At 42.5% G+C, this 14085-nt stretch overlaps 1 protein-coding gene across 3 annotated transcripts; it reads left to right on the top strand.

The window, feature by feature from the left end:
• Positions 1–1870: 1870 nt before the first annotated feature.
• LOC113169969 (prolyl 4-hydroxylase subunit alpha-2) lies at positions 1871–14006 on the top strand. Of its 3 annotated transcripts, none has more exons than XM_026371781.1 (15): positions 1875–2034; positions 6339–6447; positions 7171–7267; positions 7475–7626; positions 8791–8928; positions 9529–9768; positions 10458–10663; positions 10770–10946; positions 11037–11107; positions 11469–11568; positions 11694–11747; positions 12068–12127; positions 13003–13071; positions 13432–13528; positions 13734–14006. In XM_026371781.1, the coding sequence occupies exons 2-15, from the start codon at positions 6357–6359 to the stop codon at positions 13802–13804; spliced, it is 1623 nt and encodes a 540-aa protein (XP_026227566.1). In that variant the 5' UTR covers positions 1875–2034; positions 6339–6356; the 3' UTR covers positions 13805–14006. The 3 variants fall into 3 exon arrangements, with proteins under 3 accessions (XP_026227564.1, XP_026227566.1, XP_026227565.1); XM_026371780.1 differs by lacking the exon at positions 12068–12127 and adding an exon at positions 12177–12242 and having other exon boundaries at positions 1877–2034; XM_026371779.1 differs by lacking the exon at positions 12068–12127 and adding an exon at positions 12177–12242 and having other exon boundaries at positions 1871–2034; positions 10770–11107.
• The last annotated feature ends 79 nt before the right edge of the window (positions 14007–14085 follow it).

The following is a 14085-nucleotide window of genomic DNA, read 5'->3' as shown; positions in this document are numbered from 1 at the left end:
TGTCACAGCCTTGTGAACAGGTGTGAAAACTACCTGCTGGTTGTTGTGTAGTTGTTGAACCTTGACATCATGGCAAGTGGAATACTTCAGTGTTTAGCTAAGAGCAGAGCCGCCCCTTTGTGTCAACAGGATCAGATTTATGACAGGATTTATTATTCTGTATTGTTGTGGCCTTTGTGGGAACGATATGCTACAAACAAACAGAAACAGGCTGTTTCATCTGTGTCTCATTGGCAAATGCAACAGAAACAGTGATGACTTCACTGCACTTTAAATCACTGCAGTGAGCAAACAGTGACACCTGTGGACCGAACTGTAAATTAAACCTTAACAAAGGAGTTTTATTCTGTGTTTCTCCAGCGTTTTAGAGTTTCTTCCTAGGACGAACCACTGTTCGGTGCTTGTTTGAGGATGTGCTCGGACACGGTGCTGGTGAACAGACGGGGTGTTTGAATTCTTTTTATATGTTATGTTGTTTTTTACCTTCCTGATTCATCTTCATCGTTTGTTTTACAGATGTGTTGCACAGATAATTAAATGTTCTGTTGCTGCAAACGAAACCTTTGGGTTTGAGTTGCAAACATATTGTGAAGTCGAGAATCAGTTTTTCTGTTGATCACTGCTGACACTCAGTGGACACTAGTGAATGGTGCAGCTGCAGTGTTTTGTCGCTGGTCTTCTATGTGTTGTTCAGTGCAGTCTGGATTCTGTTTTCCTATAATATATATTAATAACTGACGTGATCTGACAGAACTATCCTGCTACGTTCATGTTTATACTATAACATTAATACATCGGACCACACGGATTCACTTTGTCCTTGATTAAAACATGTTTCTGTGTGTGATGTGAGCATTAAAGGCCAGTATTAGTAGTAGTAGTAGTAGTAGTAGTAGTAGTAGTACTTGTACGATGTGTAAAATCAACACACACACACACACACACACACACACACACACACACACACACACACACACACACACACACACACACGTTAGGCTTAATATTAAAATCACAAAGGCCTTTTATTAGAAACCAATTCAGTTAAACTGTTTTTACTCCACTAAAGTTGCTGTATTCACACTGAGGCTGATGTAAGTGTGTACTGCAATCACAAGGAGGGTTTCATCAGATGAACCACAGCTGGAGCACATCTGATGTGTCCCCATAACACTAATTCTGTTTGCAGGGTTTTTATAATGATATAGTAGAAAAGTAAAAATCCCTTTTCTAAAACTGGTCACACTCTCACAAAACACAGAGACATCAGAGACACGCACAGAAAGTCATTTTAGTCCAGATGTGTTCAATCCATCCAGAGAACAAGTCCTGGAAACTCACATCCAACTATAAACGTGACTAACTGCATGAACTGCGTTACCGTAAATGCTCGAATAGATCGAGCTGTGGACTGAGGCTCGTTCTGCATCATGCAGCTCCACAGTGGGTGGATTAGTTTTATATTAGGTAGAAGTAGAAATAGAGCAGTGTGAAAATATCCAGTATGAGCAACAGTAGTCAAGTAAAAGTACTATTTCTAAGTACTTAGTATTATCAACAAAATATTCAGTAATGAAAAATGTGTTTCTTATCATTAATGATGCTTTAAAGTGTAGGACGTCTTAGTAAATGGAGCTGGAACTAATTTTATCTACTTTATAAACTTTATTGTCTTGTATTATGTTTGAATGTGCAGGATTAAATAACTGTGGAGTCAACTGTTATATGGATATATAAATATTAATGTAAGTTAAAGCAGCTTAGGGTCAAATTAAAAGTCTGAGTTATTTCCATTAACGGACTGAAGCTTCCTCTGTGTCTGTGTCTTAGACCTGGTTACGATGAAATTACGTTTTACGAGGTGACGTGAAAGCAACACAAGAAATCCCTGCCAGGAATGCGTCTGTGCGTCTACTACGAGTATTACGGTCAGCCCTCCGGTGGGTTCGGTACGTGGCAGCGACTAAAACCTAAAACCCGTCTGTGTTCGACGGCACCGGGCTGTGGAAGCGTGAGCTGACTGTTGGTACCGAGGTAAGAAATGTTCGATCTCGTCCACTGATCCACAAAAACCTTCTTCACAGCAGTGAAGCGGCTGAATCGCGGCGCTCTGCTTGTTTCCGAACATGCTGGGATGGTTGTCAGGATCTGGCTCCAGCACCTTGTGTTCTCGGAGTGTCCGAGCGGTACCGGACCCCGGCGATCTGCGGTACCGACGAGCTGGATCGTGTCCGCGGCCACTTGTGTCTTTGTGTCGGTCCGTGCGCTGCGTAACGAGACGCGCAGCAGCTCCAGTGCTTCACACGACTCGACGCAAAGTTTTTGAAACTTTGTTGTTGCTGAACGAATCGGAACATGTTCCTGACAGAACACGGGTCACATCAGCACCAGTACCACAAACACGCTGCACAGCGTGGACATGGAGGAACCTGTGGAGCAGCACGGACATGTCTCCGGCTGCAGGACGCACGAAGTGTTGGAGATTTCTAGAAACAACTGTCTGAGGCTGACGTCACCAGGACGGCCACGGTCCAGATGATGAAGAGGGAGATGAGGATGATGAGGATGATGGTTGGAGAAGCCTCGTTTAGTCTAAGTCGTACACAAACCATCATCCTGCTCAGATGTTAGGAACATTTAATGATCTCTAACTGTGGGAATCCACTAGAAAACCTGGGACCGTCACGTGTTCTGTGGTGGAAAATGACTTCAGTTAATAATCAGTTATCAGAAATCATCATATTAATAAAGTGACTTATCGTTGCAGCTTCCACGGTTTGATTCCCTGATCTTCTTGTTGGCTGCATGTTTGTCCACCCTCCGTAAATAAAGTCCCTGAATAGAGTTGATTCATGTTCAGTGATTTCTAAAGAACACAGTGTTTCAACAGCAGGTGGCGGCGACTGCATGTTTGTAATGTAGTTTGTGTAAATACTACAACAAATCTCTGCTTCATCGATATTATTATTATTGACATTAGTCTAAATGTCTGCGTGGTTTATATTTAGTGCCTTGTTTAGTCTTTTTGTGTGTGTGTGTGTGCTTTGCTGCCGACTCTTCTTTCAGGCAGAAATGAACCTTTTATTTCTGTTACCACTCTCTCTGCCCTGTGAAGACGTCGTCCCTCAATGATCTGACTTGTAGAAGTTATTTTTAGCAGTGACGTGGCTGCAGATGTTTCTCAGCTCTAATTGCATCTGAAACATAACTGGCTCAGTGTCGATCATATATGATCTGCAGAAACTTTCCTGCACTCATGCTCCATCCTTCCTTCCTAATATTGTCTGTTTTTTATAGTGCAGGCTGGACTGTGTAGGAAACGCTCGTGTGTTCTGAGGACAGGGAGAGTCTGAAATGAGTTGTGAAACTGATGTTCTTTAGTGATCACTCATGCTTAGTGGAAATGAAAGTCAAAGCCAATATGTGAGCATGTTGTCTTTGCCTGAACTGTGAGTGAACCTTCACTGTGCTGAGTTGTAGTTGCAACAGATTCGTGTGAGGACGACGTGTTGTTCTGCCTGCGGTCTAAAATTAAACCTATGGAGCAACAGCAGTGTTGGTGTGAAGTGTTAAATCTGTGGTTGGTTTACAATCTAACATGCATGTACAGTATCACTCTGTGTCTATGATGGTATGTGGGGGGAGTCCACATGAGTGCTGTTCACTGATAAACATGAGTCTTTTCACCATTTACCGTCCTCAGGGTGTGTGAGAAGTTGGCAGTCAGCTCAGTTGCAGACAACTTCAGTTTTCTGGCGTGTTGCAGATGGCTGCTTTCTCACTGCTGTAGTTTTATCAGAATACTGGAATGAGAGGAGCTGTGAGCTGCTGTGATGCCTCTGTGAGCACAGAAAACATGAGCACTGGTTTGGAAGTCGGGCTTCATCAGCTCTGTTGGTGAAGTGGTTCCATATTTTGCTGTTGGACCCAGATTTAGCTCCCACACTGCTGCATGTTCTGTGTTAATTCCAGTGAAATTCACAGTGAAGTCTGCAGATCTGACTTTTTTCATGCGTCAGCCTCTTCTCTTAATGATCCAACCCCCTGCACAAATAGATATGACACTGAAAGACAAGATTAGACTCTGGAAGTCTTTTAATGAACCTTAAAATAGGTCGTTTGGAGCCGGGTTGCTTCAGTGTTGACAACTTTTCAGTCTCTTCACTACTTTTTAAACCGTCTTCTTTTCCTCAAAAGTGGAAACGAGATACTTGGACAAGGTACTTTCATAACTTCCCCAGTTGGCACCTCTGTGACCGAACACATCTGTTTGTCGGAGCTGCCAGGTGGACGACTTGTTAAGTTACGTCCCTGAAAACAGAAGAACAGGACAAATACAGATGTTGGATGTTTCCCTCAGTTAAATTTAGCTCTTCGCAAACCCCTGGCTGGTTCTTGCTCTTGGATTCTAACTGCTTTAGCAGCTTTAGAGTGTTTCCTCAGTTCCTGATCTCTCTACTGGAAACACGTCAGTGTGAAAAATGATGAGTCAGGAAAAATCCCTGGTTGTTGTCTTGTGCAAGTCAGGAAGATGTTTTGATTCAGTCAGTTCACTTGATTCAGATTTAAGATTGACCTTTATTCATTTGAGCAGAGGGTTCAGGTGTCCTGCTGTGTCCTCTCCTCACTGTTATTTCCTATATTTGCCCGAGATGCCAAACAAAGGTCACAAAGTCAGGGAGTAAACGTAACAGGCCCCTCTCCAGGAATGTGATACTGGTGTCACAGCCTGCAGCTACAGGCAAGACTGTGTTTAGGCTGAGCGATCACAAGGCTGTAAATTACAAGGAGAACTTTCTAGTATAGTTTAGACTAAGATAATAGTTCTCTGTAGGCACCACACTGGAAGCTTAATTAGTACATTTCCCTGAGAAAAAGACAGAATAAAAGTTTAGATGTTCTTGTTACACTGAGAATACAGAATGACAAATGTAGTTGAAGGCTGACAAGATTTTAAGTTTAATGATGAGAAGGTTCTAATGATGCACATCACAGTCGACAAAGCTTTGGTGCTGTCGTGGTCGGGTTCAGCCGATGCACCACGAGCATCCAAACCGACTCACCACAAAGATGATGCATTCGTCCAGTCGTTAAGTTAGCCGGAGGAAATGGATTCAGAATAAATCAGTTATCCATAATTGTGAAATACAGCATGTCATTCCTCTCCTGCTGGCGTCTTCCAACATGTTAGAGCAGCCCCTGTGAGATTTGATCCAGTCACACTGTGAAACGTTTGATTATACACAGTCAACGGAGAAAATTCCAGCAAAATAACTAGGATTGCTAAAACCGAGTTGTAAGAAATATGGATGATAAAAAAAATCCAGAAAACAACAGCTTCACTTTTACCAAACCCTGTTTTAGTAAACGACTTGCAGGAGTGAATCACACGGGAACGTTGAATTAGAATCCACAGTGACCATTTCACAGCTGCTCACTAACGATACCTGCTGGTGTTTAACACCATACTGTGTGTTTGCCTCCATAAAATGAACTGTTTGTCCCAAATAAACCAAATCCTGCCTTCCACCATGTTTGTTTTTCAGATGAATTTACTAAGAATCCACTGAACATCTGTCACTGGCAGACAGATGTGCTGTTGTTCCCTTGGTGTAGAGCAGGTTCCAAGTTATTACCACACTAACAATTAAAGTTTCACTGTTTTAGCTCCACTGTGTCACTGAGCCTCTCATTATATAGCAGTGCAGGAGTGTGGATGTGTGGATGTGAATGTACAGGATGTGCACACAGGCAACAGCAGCGAGCAGTCGTTACTGAGAGGTGATGTGATTAAAGCAGAATTAGACACAGTGCAGGAGGAGAACGTAGGGCAGCGTCCCTCTGCACCTACAGTCACCCGATCATGAAGCTGGTCCGGGAACAGCGAGTTCCTGACCTGTGATATCATCGTTAAGTTCTGCTTTTTCAGCTTCAGCCGTGTCGTTGCTTCTGCAGTAGTTGGAAGTTTATGCAGCTCGTGTTCCTTCCCCAGTTATTTCTCATGTGATGAATGTTTTATCAAATCATAATAAACCCCGAACAATGAGCTGGACACAGTAGTTTGAACAGAGTGCACTGTATGAGGATATAATCTGTTGTTCTACAAACCGTGTTCACATTTTGAAGCCTGTGTGCCTCTCAGTGGGCTGGTGACTCATTTTTAAGAAACATCCTGGAAACTATGAGTGCCGTTCAACCATCAGCTAATTTAGTGCAGAGCGACTGCATCGCTGCGTAAACTGTGGACTAGAGCTAATGCAAACTGCATGTTAGTTTCTATGTGTGGTTTAAGAATAAATAGGATAATTGAATGATTGGAATAGTGTTTGTCTTTGCAGGTTATTAAAGCAGACACAATGAGAAAGTGCCTTTTATCCTTTGCCTCCTGGGCTCTGCTCTTCTGCTGCTGCAGCTGGATCACACAGGCCGAGGTCTTCACCTCTATAGGTAAGAAGAAAGATCTTTTCATATACAAATAGCTTTAAATGGAGGAGGTGGACAGAAATGTGAGTGTATTTAGATGTTCCCTGAATAACCTTTAAGTTAAGTATTTGTAGTATTTTTTTATTTGCAGTAGTCATAGTAGTAAAAAAAAAACAACACCCTCCACACCCACTAAAACCCGTTTCTTTTGCTCCTTTAATGTGATATGAGTGAGAGTGATTACAGACTCACACAGACTACTAAAGTATACAGTGTGCATCCCATCAATCAAACAGTCACTTAGATCACACTGATATATGGCGGTTGGTCACTCATGAAAGTGTTTCTTCTTCCCTGGCAGCAGCTAATCATGGATCAGCATTTCCATGGGATTGTTTGCTGTTCACACTACACCCCAGTCATATCCTCAAAGCCTCAGAACCGTAGCCCCTCCGCAGTCTGCTGAGTAATTCTATACAATCACAGTTTGTGGCTCCAGATTTATTTTTACCTCAGCCCGAGTCTGAGGTAAACATTCACAACAGAAATCCACTTCAGAGGTTTTTAAAGAAAAGAGAAACTTACAGAAAATATCCGAGTCGGTACGTTCACGTCTCCCTGGACCTGAAGGGAGACGTGAACATCTAAAATGATGATTAAAGAAGGTTTAAATGTGAAATAGGCTGTTTTTAATAGAACAGACGCCTCCGTCTCACCTGTCTGTCTGCTACCTGTCTCTCTGCACAGGCCAAATGACAGACCTGCTCTATACGGAGAAGGAGCTGGTCCAGTCTCTGAGGGAGTACATAAAAGCAGAGGAGTCCAAGCTTGCAGCAGTGAAAAGGTACACGTTGAACCCTGTGACCTGTAGTCACCATCTAACAGTCAACAGTCTTTACTCAGCACTGAAAACCTTTGTTTGTCTGTATTCAACATGCATTAAAAAGTGTATATATATACCACCTCCTAAATACTGTCGTCCAGAATCTGAACAGTGTCTATTTATACTTTTATAAATCTAACAGAAGGTTTTTGTCCGTCTCTCTTTTAGCTGGGCCACGAAACTGGACGCTCTGACCAGAACGTCCACCGCTGACCCCGAGGGCTACCTCGGACACCCAGTGAACGCCTACAAGCTGATGAAGAGACTCAACACAGAGTGGTCCGAACTGGAGAGCCTGGTGCTTCAGAACCCGTCGGATGGTAAGGAAGTCCGTCCAAACAGTACGTGAGCGAAGGAAGGCGAGACGCGTGCTGCGAGTTACAGTAGCTCTGCAGGGGGCTTTAACCATGGAACCACAGCTCTGTGTGAGGAAGCTGTGTTCAGATAGGTCAAGAAACAATATCTGGGTTTGGAGTATTTGTGTAAAATGGACCCTTCTGCTGCCTGACTGAGCATAAACAAACATTTGCAGCGCAAACTGTGACAGATCAGAACGAAACATTTGTGATTTCTCTGCATTAATCAAAGATTCGTCCACGTATGTCTGTAAATTCAGCTCAATTAGAATTAACCTTAGCGTTTAACTTCCTGTTGACGTTGTTTACATTCCTTCCACCTCAACATATTCCTTGTATACTTAGTCTGAAGGGCGGCATTCATCACCTCTTCTATGGGGCTTCTCTCAGCGAGTGTGGAGTGCGGATGTGAGCCGAGTGATTACACAAGGTTTCCATGTTGGAGCTGCAGCTGTTCCTCATCTCACACTTGGCCATGTTCTCCCTTTTGTGCATGTGTGTTTTTTGGATCTGAAAGTGTGTTCGTGTTTAGACTTTGGTTCATATCTGTGTGAGTCAGATCAAATGAGCATGGGCGTGTGATATCTGCATACGTGGCAGTGATTTAGAGACAGAGACTCAAAGCAGAGGAAGGATGTAAACCTCAGACGTCCTGCAGAACACACTGATTTTACATTTAGTTTCAGGCTTTTCTTCACCAGCTCTGTCTTTTCTGTTTCCTTTTGTCCACGTTCCTTTTCCACATTGTTCCTTTTCAACACTAATGTTATATCACAGATTTAAAGTGATGCTTCGATCTTTGTTTCCTACGTTTTCACTTATTTACTTCACACTGATGCTGAGACGACTGGAAAGAACAAAAACAGGAGCACTAGAGAAGCAAGAGGCTTATTTGTAGTTAGATTATTTTAAAATGGTTTAAAGTTTATGTTTCACTTTACTTAAGTAAAGAACTGTTTTGTATGTGTGAGTCATTTGTATTTAAGTAAGAGTAAGAGTTTACGATGCTGCTGCCACAGAGTGTGAGATGAACATCAACATGCTTGGTTTCATCCTTTTGGTTTATTTGGTGGTTCATTAGTTCACTTCACTTTCTTTTCCACAACATTAACATCCTTTTTTCTTCAGGCTTCATTTCCAACATGTCCACACACCGACAGTACTTCCCAGATGAGGAGGATAAGACGGGTGCAGCCAGGGCGCTGATGCGTCTTCAGGACACGTATCAACTGGATTCTGAGGCCTTCTCTAAAGGAAAGCTTCCAGGTAACAAGAGGGTGGATTAAAAAAGTGGGGACATGTTAAAGTTGTGTGTGTACACTTAGAAAAGAAGGGGCGGTAAACTTTAACTGCCTGTGTGTTTATACTTTGCTCCTTGGATCTCCTGGCTCAGGACATTTTTGTGAAATTAGGTCATGTTGACCAGTTCTCACTTCTGCAATAGTTTGGATTTGAGCTGCTGAGCTTTTTATTTTTAAGAACAAATGACTTTGGTTCTGGGATGTGACTGGATTTAGGAATCATTTTTAAATATGCTCAGGGGACAGAAAGTTCAATAATCAGCCTCATTTCCTTTTTTATAAGTTGATTTTTAAAAAGAAACAAGAGACAAAATAAGATAATATCAGAGAAGTGACATGTTATCGATCACATGGAGGTAAATCTAAGTGTCAACATAATAAATACTGTACAAACCATATCTACAGTGTGCACCATACACTCTGTGGTCAATATTATTTTGTGTCCTTTCTTTAAATTTGTCTTATTGTAGTTTTAGGATTTGCCCGCCACAGTTCAGGTCAGATTTATGCAGAAACAGAGACATAAACAGTACTGAGTATTTAAATTCAGTGAATCCCTCCACAGGTGTCCATTCCAATGTCATTCTGACAGTGGACGACTGCTTCGACATGGGGAAGACGGCTTACAACGACGCAGACTACTATCATGCTGTGCTGTGGATGCAGCAGGCCTTGAAGCAGCTGGATGATGGAGAGGAAGCTGTTATTTCCAAGGTGGAAATTTTGGACTACCTCAGCTACTCGGTGTACCAAATGGAAGACCTGCCTCGAGCCATTGAGCTGACACGCCGCCTGGTGGCTATCGGTAAGGTCGCATCACAGACAATGATCATAGAAAAAGTTAGTCCACTCATTAATCTCAGCAGACTCGATCGAACCACGAATGCTAGTTTAAAAACTAAAATAGCTTTAATGTTTAGTTAAACACATTCAGACCCGAGTTAGCTGACCAATCCAGCCTCACTCCTCTCAGAGGGCTGATTGAGGGCTTTCCTTCCTGCTGTTTTACTAATCACAGCAGTCCACCCTCTTCTCTCACTGCAGTGGTGCTGTGTGCAGGCCACAGCAGAAGGGTGGAGTCCATCCAAAGTAAGGGCTCGTGGTTTCAAACTGTTATTTCAGTCACAGAATCAGGGGCTGTGTTGACAGCTGCAGAACGTCTTTTTAGAGCTTGTTTACATGTCAAGTGAAATGAGGTACAGCGTGTATGTGCAATGAAACTTTATTTTGTGCCATGTAGACAATAAATGTAACGTAATGAATGTGGAACTGCACCGATGAAGCTTCCTGTAATGCCTTCAATGCAGATACGATTATAATTACAATCTAACCGGGAATAAAAAAATAAGGGGGGAAGAGGAGCCCCCTCCCTGATTTACAGTACTGGAAGACATGTTCAGTCGAAGTAGAAATACCACACTACTACAATAATACTGTATTCATGTGGAGGAGTAAAAGTAAAGCTACGTGTATTTTTTTTTCTTGTACTGACAGACCCCAGCCACCAGAGGGCAGGAGGAAACCTCCGTTATTATGAGCGGTTGCTGCTCAAGCAGTTCAGTGAGCAGAACCAGGCCCAGGACCAGGACCAGCCTGCATCCGAGGAGCCCATCCAGCTGGGTACCTACATGAGACCTAAAGACCATCTCCCAGAGAGAGAGAGCTACGAGGCCCTTTGCAGAGGAGAGGGGGTCCAAATGGTGAGACATGTTAGGAAGGACGCAGAAGAATGAATCAGATTAGGATGAGTTTTAAATAAAAATGAGACCAGGTTTATCATTTTCAGTTTGTCTTATTTTCTACCAGACTGAAACAAGGCGCAGCCGCTTGTTCTGTCGCTACCAGGATGGTTACAGGAACCCCCGTCTCCTGCTGAAGCCCATGAAGGAGGAGGATGAGTGGGACAGCCCACACATTGTACGCTACCTGGAAATGTTGTCAGACAAGGAGATTGAGAAAATTAAGGAGCTGGCTAAACCCAGGGTGAGACGAGAAAAACGTAAATTACTATTAGTGACGCAGCAGAAAAACGCTCATGTTGCTTCATCTGTGTGTGTGTGTTTTGTTTTTCAGCTGGCCAGAGCCACTGTTCGTGACCCGAAAACAGGCGTCCTGACCACAGCCAACTACAGAGTGTCGAAAAGGTAACGCGGGCAGGAGAGAGGTTCAAAATACCAACAGGTCAAAGCAGCGCTTAGCAATCACAGCAAGAAGGTTTGAACCTGCCGGTCTGTGGGGTTTACAGGAGGATTGTTGAGTAGATCGTTAGTATCAGGTTATGGTGACTCTCAAATTACCTGTAGGTATGATTTTTGATTTGCCTCAGTGATAAACTGATGAGGGAACCCGTCCTTGCAGCCTGTGTGTGTGTGTGTGTGTGTGTGTGTGTGTGTGTGTGTGTGTGTGTGTGTGTGTGTGTGTGTGTGTGTGTGTGTGAGTGTGTGTGTGTCTGTGTGTGTCTGTGTGTGTCTGTATTTTGTGTTTATGCACATGTTGTCTTTTCAGTGCGTGGCTGGATGGAGAGGAGGACCCTGTCATTGCCAGAATCAATCAGAGAATAGAAGACATCACCGGCCTCACAGTCGACACGGCTGAGTTACTACAGGTAGACGATCATCTAGCATTTATCTTAACACCTTGTGGTAATACTAACAGAAAGCAGAACTGCACTACCCAGAGAATATCTGACAAAACAAAGTGATGAATCAAGTGACATAAATCATCCTTCAGGTTGCCAACTATGGAGTTGGAGGACAATACGAGCCACACTTCGACTTCTCCAGGGTAAGTAAAGCTCTTTTTATAAATCTAGTTCATATCTCAAATCTTTAAACATGATCAGTAAAATCTAAAACAGCGTTAATGAGAATTGAGAATTTCCCCTCAGGCTCTGTCTGGAGGTCTTATATCAAAGACTTCAGTTATTTCTGATGTGTTTTCATTTAGCACGAGGTCAACGCTGGATATCCTGTTCTGTCTCTGAACATCTAAAGCTGTGTCACCACTTGTGTTTTAGCATTTGATGTGATGTGAGCGTAGCAGTGGCAGGTTCCCAGTGTTCGTGCTTTTGGTTTTGGGTTAAACATTATAAACGTCTGTTGCAGCGTCCTTTTGACAGCAACCTCAAGCTCGATGGAAATAGACTTGCTACCTTCCTAAACTATGTAAGTACGTGTGTGTGCTGTGTTTACCTCATGTATTTTATCTTTATAGAAAGATGAACCTGATGCTTTCAAAAGATTAGGCACTGGAAATCGCGTGGCAACTTTTTTGAACTACGTAAGTATGTGTATCCAGTCTCGGCTGATTGAAGGGTGCTGGCAGCTGAACTCTACCCTCCATCCTTCCTGTGTTTGAGCTTCATGGGCGCAGCCATAAGCTCTGGCTCAATCTTGGACTTGGATTGATTGACTTGCATTGAAATCTACTCATTGGCATTTTGGGGAAAGACTCCTCCAAAAAATGATGCTGATAGATTTAATTGTCTGCAGACCAACATCTAACGATGACGTTAGTCTGTCAATCAGTTCCAGTGCATATTGTGGAGAGTTTTTTTAACCATCCCCAATAACATGCTGAACTTTATTTTTACCGCTGCTAACACCGAGCTGCACCCAAAACAACATTTCATTTTTTATTTTTAGTGGGGGTGTGTAGCTGAACGGCATTTTGTTGTTTGACTGAAGCACGGTTTTCCCTGTCGTGCATGATGTGTTTTAGTAGATTATTGATGTGCAGTTCTGTGAATGATAAACGATAAGACTTCTTGTGATAAGCTGAAGTCTGAATTGAATTTCATTTTCTCAAAGTATCAGATTTTTTTCATGATTACATCTGTGACTCCGTGAAGCTAAATATACCATGTGTCGATGTGTTTTGACTGATGACATGTTTTGATTTGCTTTAAAAAGTAAAACGTGCATGTTTTTTACAAGGCCACAAACACAGATGTCTTTGAAAAAAAGTGTTTGCAACTTGCTTTGAGGATTGTTGAATACAGGCGTGTATCCATTAAGGAGCCTGCTGTGTATTTCTGTAGATGAGTGACGTCGAGGCGGGAGGCGCCACAGTCTTCCCCGACTTTGGAGCAGCAATCCGGCCCAGAAAGGTGAGAACACCTGCATGTGTGTTCCTGTGTGAGTGAATATGTGGGAGGATGAAGAAGATCTAGATCAGTTGTTGTTCTTACTTTTATACTTTGTAAAGTTTCTATAAAAAGCTTTTTGTAAAGTATTACAAGTTAATCATACGACTATGGGCCAGTGAGTAAAGCTGACAACAGAGTAATATTTTATTTTTAACTGATTTGTTCATGTTTTGGTTTTTGCAGCTCTTAATTTCTTCAGATGTGTTTTTGCTGCAGCACAGTCTCAATCACCATCTGTCTTCTTCTGTGCTGCACATTCAGTCTCTGTTGTCAAACTGGACGTAAAAATAATGTTTCTGCATCATTTTAATTTCTCCACAGGGAACATCCGTGTTCTGGTATAATCTGTTCAGGAGCGGAGAAGGAGACTACAGGACCAGGCACGCTGCCTGTCCTGTGTTAGTAGGAAGTAAATGGGGTGAGTTAACGATCAGACTGACACAGTTATGTATTTAAACAGTGAGTTTAACCATTTTCTACAGTATGAGTGGAAATTCATTCAAAATATGGGAAATCCACAGAACTCGGTGTGTTCTGCAGAAGAAATCATCAAAATAAACTGATTACAAGTTGTTTAAAGTAGTTGCCCAACATTTAAATTAAATTTTATTCTGTCTTGTCAGTGTCTAACAAGTGGTTCCATGAGCGAGGACAAGAGTTCAGGAGGCCCTGTGGTCTGACAGAAGTGGACTGAAGTTTCACCCACACCTGTCACACACACACACACACCTGTCACACACACACACCTGTCACACTCTTCGTAGTGCCTTAATTATATAGACACATTTTCTACCACACTTAAACACATTAAACGTTTTCTTGCTTAACGTCTCAACACGACTAACATGTTTTTAAAGGAAAACTGGTGTGTGAGGTCTGGCTGGATACACCTGCTCTTTTTTTTGAACATGTGGAGCTAATTGGAACCCAAATGAATTAAGTTAAGAGTTAAATTAAAGAATATTCATGTGCACT

The sequence above is a fragment of the Anabas testudineus genome, chromosome 14 (assembly GCF_900324465.2).
Source record: "Anabas testudineus chromosome 14, fAnaTes1.2, whole genome shotgun sequence".
Lineage (NCBI taxonomy): Eukaryota > Metazoa > Chordata > Actinopteri > Anabantiformes > Anabantidae > Anabas > Anabas testudineus.
This window is presented reverse-complemented; position numbering and strand designations above follow the sequence as displayed.